This window comes from Lycium barbarum, chromosome 1, assembly GCF_019175385.1.
Source record: "Lycium barbarum isolate Lr01 chromosome 1, ASM1917538v2, whole genome shotgun sequence".
Taxonomy (NCBI): domain Eukaryota; kingdom Viridiplantae; phylum Streptophyta; class Magnoliopsida; order Solanales; family Solanaceae; genus Lycium; species Lycium barbarum.
Window position 1 is genome coordinate 154,679,634 of NC_083337.1, and position 7,178 is coordinate 154,686,811.

Consider the following 7,178-nt stretch of genomic DNA (forward strand, 5'->3'; position numbering starts at 1 on the left):
CTTAATTTATATTTTCCCAAAACCGTGCAAAATGTAATCTGGACAAATAAATTAAAAAAAGAATGGAAGGAGTATGCTTTTGGTTGCTAAATGTGTCGTTTAGAAGATATTTAGGCATTGGAAAACTTACTAAAGGAGTTAGTAAATGTTGGAAAAGCACTGCTTTATAGTTTAGCTTAATGTGAGTTCCAAACACCAAATTATCAATAGGCCTCATCAAATTTGCAATCCACGTGAAAGGAGAGGAAAAAATGTCAGTTATTTGATGAGTGACAATGACTTAGACTCTCCTAAAGCTGGAATTAGAAAATCAACACCTCCTTTAATAATTAAACCAATAGAATATTGAATCAACTCGTACTATACGTGGTCTGTGCCCAAACGTGTCGATTTTAAAACTTAAAACATAGAGAATCCTTCGCTGCATCCTCTTCCTCTATATGGAGGCCCCTATATATACCACTCGTTGCATCTCATAAAAACACAATTCTCTAACAACTCTCCTCCAAAGCGCTCTTTTATCAATTCTCAACTACAAAAACTCATAATCAAAAAATATCTGCACGTGAATATACAAAGAAATGGATCAAAATTTGTCAATCATAGCAAAAAAGTTCTGGAAAATAGTCCGAGTGGCTTACTTCATGTTGAGAAAAGGGCTATCAAAGAGAAAACTAATGTTTGATCTCAACTTATTTATGAAACGTGGCAAAATTGCAAGCAAAGCAGCCATTCAAAATCTCATGTTCCAGGGCCATTATACCCAAGGCCACCAATCATCTTCCAAAGAGTACTATGAATTAAGTTGCAGTAATAGACCTTCTTTCCACCTACCTTTCAATCTCAACAAACGCAACAAGCATACTCAACATGCACCTGCCATTGAAGACGACGACGTTGTAATGATGAACTCTGCCGTACTGAAGGCATTGGAAATGCTTCAGAGCGAAACAGCGTCACCTGCTTTGCCTGGATTCGGGAGAACTCCAACAGTGAGGCAATTAAGGGTCACTGACTCTCCTTTTCCTCTAAGAGATGCTGACTGTGACATTAGCCACGTAGACGAGAAAGCTGATGAATTCATTTCAAGGTTCTACAGAGATTTGAGAAGAGAGGCCTCTGCTTTTGCTTAATGATTTTTTTAAGCTTCAGTTGGCAATTTTCCTTTAAAAATCCATGCATGTTCTAGCGCATTAGTAATATAGAAAGAGCTTACTGCAGATTGGGAACTGTGAATACTGCAAATTAATTTGTGGTTTCCACTCTGTCTTCGGGAGTTTTTTTTCTTTGTATTCGGGAAATTTTTGCAAGAAATAGAAGGAAAAAAGTTTTATACTATTAGTTCAAGGCTGGAGTCCTGTAATTTTGCAACCACATATTCCGTGGAGTTTGGTCTTCTCTCTTAATTTGATTGTCGACTATTTGTTACCTTCTCTATTTTTCTCGAAAATAAGAAAAGAAAAAAGTTGAAGTTTACAAGTTAAAAGTAAACATGGACTATATGGGCTCAAACCTCAAAGGAAAGAATGATTTTTAACTTGTTAAAATGAACGCACTTATGGAACAACTAGCTAAAATGAAGGTAAACTATTTGTCAAAGTTTACATGTTGATGCCCTGATTAACTAATGAAGGTACTTATGGAACAGAACGGACCTCTGTGATTCCACCAATTTTCCTAAAGCAAAATTGTCTTATTTTAATTAGTGGAAACATGTTATGCTCCGTAGTATTAGAGCCAGTTTGAATTAGTTGGAAAAAAAGTGGCTTCTAATCATAAGTGCTTAAAGTACTTTTTAAGTGCTGAAAGTTATTTTATAAAAAATAGTGACGTGTTTGGATAAAAGTACTTAAAGGGTTTTTAGAAGTAAGGGTATTATTAAAATTAACAGAAAATATAAGGGATAAAAGAGTAAAGGTTGTTAGTCAAACCAAAATGACTTTTAAGCAAAAAAAAAAAAAAAAAGGGTTGGAGTTGAGCAACTTCTTGATTTTGACTTATTTTAAGCACTTATTAACTTAATTTAAATTGTTTTCTATTTTTATCAAACACCCAAATAAGTTAAAAATGATTTATAAATAAATCTAAACGGGCTCTTAATCTGTAGCTCTCTTTTACATGTTATGCTCCGTAGTATTAATCTGTAGCTCTCTTTAGTTTTTTTTTTTTACTTTACTAATATTTGCTTACAAGTATTTAGTATAGTGGGTTGTAAAGCAACTCCTCTGCTTTTTAGGTTGGCCATCTACCTTGAACACCACCTTCCCCCCCCCCCCCCCCCCCCCTTTTTTTTTGGCAGAAACATCCTATTTTATCGATGCACTTGATTTCTTTTAATTTGAGAGAAACCTGATTTTGAAATCAAAACAACATCGTGACAACTAACGAATGCCATCTAACTCTCAGGGCTCGTTTGGTACGAGGGATAAGAGATAAATAAAGTCGAAATTAAATTTGACATGAGTTTATCTCACATTTTGTTGGGATAAAATCACGATATAACAAATCCCGAGATTGTAATACTATTTTACCTCTATGGGTGGGTGGGATAAGTAATCCTAGAATAACTTATTTCCCAACCAAACGACCCCTTAAACAAAATGCACCCTCGGCCTAATTCAATTTCCAAGTTAGCTCATCTAACTGAGGATGGTTCAAAATTATATAAGGAGATCACAACGTAACTCATTTCCTTCATGACCAATGTCAGACACGACGCGGACACTATAACATGAGTTCCCAGCATTGAATAAATCAAGAATATGAATAAGTCTCGTAGTGTGTCAATGAAATTGACATGTGACCTAACTCAATCCCAAATTAAAGGAGTCTAAGATCATAAGATGAGAATTGTCCAAAGCCACGTAACGAGACATCTCATTTCTCTACCAATACGGGAACACTAACTTGGACAAAACCAAAATCAGAATTTTGACATGAACTTAGCTTGAAATAATTTATGCAACATTTAGTTAAAATGCATCAATTAACAGATGAGGGGGGATGGAGGGGCTAGAGCCTAAAGGATACCACAGCCCTCCAAAAGTGGCGCTCAATCATAGAGCTGGGAAGGAGGTTATAATAATGTAAGCAATTAAACAAAAGAGAGAAAAAGCAACAAATTAGAATTAAAAAAGTACTGCATATTCAGTTTGAGTAGTGGATATAATTATGTGTCTCCTAATCCATTCTGTGGTTCAACAATAATTGTGTAAGAAGATGAGCATGAATATGCCAGATGTTATATATATATATATATATATATAGACGATCAGTTCAAATTGAAAGGTCTCAAGCTTTTAAATTTCTTAATTTACTCACATTAGGAGATTGTATACGGCAGTGTATTGTTGGATAAGTGAAGTCCCTTTTAAGTCTTTAACTAAAAGGGTACTACTATAAATGATACTATTTCATCTTTATTATAAAATAATAAAACAAAAACAAAAATATTTGTAGAGAAAGAGAGAAGAGAGGAGATATCTTATTTCTCTTGTTCGAGATTGTTTTACAATGAAGGAAAACCTCTATATTTATAAGAGAAAAGTGACTTGATCCCAAAGTCACTAATTCTAATATTTCTCCTAAAGATAGACATTCACAATAATAAATAATATTTATAGCACTTCCCCTTGGATGTCTATTTGATAGATAATGTGCCTCATTAAAACCTTACTAGAAAAAATCCAATGGGAAAAAATCTAGTGCAGGAAAAAGAGTACACATTTCTAATAATACGTTATTTGGTTGCCTCATTAAAAACCTTACAAGGAAAAACCCAGTGGGACAAAAACCTTGAAAGAGAAAAAGAGTACAACTCGTATTAACTCCCCCTAAAGAGAACTTCAATAAAAAAACTTGAATCTTTACATCTTCACTCGAGAGTTGCAGTTGGTATAGACTTGGTGAATAAATCAGTCATATTATCACTCGAACAATTTGTTGCACCTTGGTATCACCATTCTTTTGGAGCTCGTTTGTGAAGAACAACTTTGGTGAAATGAGTTTGTCCTTTTATGAATCCACTCTTTAGTTGTACTATGTATGTTATTGCATCTTCAGTCTTTGGATAAAGTTGCATCAGCATATAATATTGTTGAAATCACTCCAAGTGCATTCCTGACTTGCTTTATAAACGGTTGTTATCTTTATGTGATTTGACTGTCATGTAGAATAACATCATATGGCAGTAATCCCTCATATTCATAGCAAAATATATAAATGCATCAATTGCATACAGATATGGCACTTCAAGACTAAAGAATTCTGCAAGTTTCTCATTTCAACTTCTTTCAACAAATAATATATTGCTTTTGAGAACTCTTCAAGAGTTTCAATAATATTCAAGTCCTCAACTTGCACCAACAATATGACAGATTTTGATTTCCACAAAGACGTAAGGATAAATAGACCCTTAGTATTAAATATTCATTAAGGTGATTAAATCGCATTTACCTTGCTTGATTTAATTCATATATGAATAATGAACAAACTTCTAGATCTTGTATATGCTTCAGGCATTTAAAATTCTTTAAGAATTTTCATATAAATTTTGTCAAGTGACAATATGCATTAATATCTCAATGAGTGAAATTTTCTATTGTCTGGACTGCAGGTCCAATAAGCTTGAAGCTTAACAAAATGCATCATTTCACTTGGTAATAATGTCTACGTTAGCATGCTTTATATACGTAGAATTCATATCCTCACAATCTCTTACAATATTGCGCTATATTGTACCAAAGATATCATCGACGATATATCATTTGTATCGGTTTGCAATGTGACATAATCTATTGAGATCTAATCACTTTCATTGTTTTAGGTACCTAAACCTCTCATGAGGTTTCATGAAGTGTTATGCCGTATGCTCTTCAAGAGCACATTGCCTCCTTATTATGACCATTTTGATCATTTTCTCCTCTCCCTTTTTCAAGGATTATCTCATTTGGAACCGATTGATCTACTATGCTTCATGCATGTTGTATACTTTGTCCTTCAGGGACATTAATATTAGTAGGAGTATTTTGCAGCTGAAATATGAAACTAGTTTTGGGTCAGCAAATGCTTCTAGCATTCAACTTGAATCACCTTTTGAATGAGGATCATACTAATGATAATTCACAACATATTTTCTAACTACTTATTCTCTCCCCCTCATGTTAGAAAAACTAACAAGGGGAATCCATCTTTGTGCATCATGGTAGATTAATTAATCATATACCACACATAAAAAACTATTAGATGAAAATATCTGGTTCTTAACCCTGAACCAATTGTGAGGGGAGAATTTATCATATTTATTGGTCTGGAGCATACAAGTGATGTTGTATACAATATATCATATCATATCTCAGACGAACACATGAAGCTTGTTCTCATAAACAATGGTTTAGCTATTTAGTAGAGGCATTTAACGCCAAACCAGCTTGGATATAAACCGGCATTAACAAGATGAATTATCTTGATTACATAATCTGAAAATTGTGCTCTCAACTCAATTATTTTGAGCAAGTAACTTTGCATATGTCAAACTGCGGGTTGACAATAAAAGCACATGTGACCGTCTTATCGATGCATCTATTTAAGACATCACATAACAGTTGAACGGGCCCATATTCACCTTTTATATTTTTTCAGAATTTAGGGAATTCAATCCCAACTTTAGCCAGTATAATCAACTTATCATGAGAACAAGCAACAACAATAAATTCTTGAAGAATCTTCTAGTTCTTCAATATATGTCAAATACACAATCTGCACATCATATTTGAATCGAGATGATCAAATCGCTCATGCCGACTAATAAAATTATTTATACTAGTAAACTTCAAGTTTCCCATGTCATATGCTACTTATTTTAGTAAACTTCTGGTTTACTATGACACGAATTGTCTTTTTGTACCAATAAACTTCTGACTTATCGTGACATGTGATTTCATCATGCTTATATTTGCGTAGTACAATTTGAAAAATAAATAGGGTAACCATTCACATACATATTTCTTCCCCACTATGATTTTGCAGATATTTAATCCTCCAATCTTTTATAGCTTCAATATGATAGCCATTTACTTTAGTAAACTTCAGGTTTACTACAACTTGTGTTTCAATCATAACAATTTCGTATATTACAATCTAGAACGAATGACACAATAGTATATAAGCTCTTCAGGAGCCTTTAATTTATTCTCTGTAATCACATATTGTTTGGACACTACTAGTGCCATGATCTTCTAGATAAATAGTTAGCTCTTCTGGAGCCCTTAATCATTCATTTTGTACTACCAAATGTTGCTTAAATACTGCTGGTATCATAAAAGAAATTTTACTTAAACACTGCTGGTGTCATGGGATGAACAATAATTAAATGGACATGTGAAAACAATAGTAGAGTTCAAAGTCTGCTACTTCGGGAACAGATTTCCGAGTTTGCTATTTCTGAATTTGCTACTTTGTGAGCAGATTTATGAGTTTACTACTTCGGGAGTAAATCATAAAATATTTAGAATTTTTTATTTTTTCAATTATTCTACCTCTTCTAGAGGTCAGTCGTGATAACTTCACAATCAAAAGCACACGTTCGTATTTATAAGCTTTATTACATACTGTCACATTCACTTCAAGGAATGGATTTGTATTTGGTAACATTTATCAAAAGTTCTCATTCTTTAGGAATGGAATAGAATAATCTCTATGTGTTCTGAGCATATCAAAATTATGATAGTTTAATACGTACCTCTTTTAAGATGTTTGCCACTTGAGGAGCAAATCGAGAAATCCATATAACGTAGAGTATTTTTCTCTAACATATCTTCAATTGTAATCACAATAAATCTATGAAAATATTATCACTTCTGGTAGTTATAGACATAAACGAAACAAACGTATAAAAACATTACAACTTATGATATAGCCACAAACATAAATAAATATTGTTTCCACTTCTGGTGGTTAATTAATTAAATACAATGAGATGTAGAGAGTAGATCTACTTCTGGTGGTCATGCTCTGCTGGAGTCGAAGTAAATCATGTAATTAATATCACAATATTACTTGAGTCCTTTTGATGATATTGCTCTTCGGGAGCAAATTTAATTACATCTAAAATCTTGTAACAGTGAAACGTTCACATAAAGGTAAACAAAAATAAATATTCAAGAATCATATGCAATGAC

General features: G+C 33.1%; 1 protein-coding gene across 1 annotated transcript; it reads left to right on the plus strand.

Annotated features, from left to right (window-relative positions):
- The first annotated feature begins 449 nt into the window (after window positions 1-449).
- On the plus strand, window positions 450-1,433 carry LOC132619832 (uncharacterized). The gene has a single exon (XM_060334620.1). The coding sequence runs from the start codon at window positions 582-584 to the stop codon at window positions 1,131-1,133; it is 552 nt and encodes a 183-aa protein (XP_060190603.1). The 5' UTR covers window positions 450-581; the 3' UTR covers window positions 1,134-1,433.
- The last annotated feature ends 5,745 nt before the right edge of the window (window positions 1,434-7,178 follow it).

What these genes read in the sequence shown, in the direction of transcription:
- LOC132619832 (XM_060334620.1), top strand. Translation starts at nt 582, where the DNA reads ATGGATCAAAATTTGTCAATCATAGCAAAAAAGTTCTGGAAAATAGTC.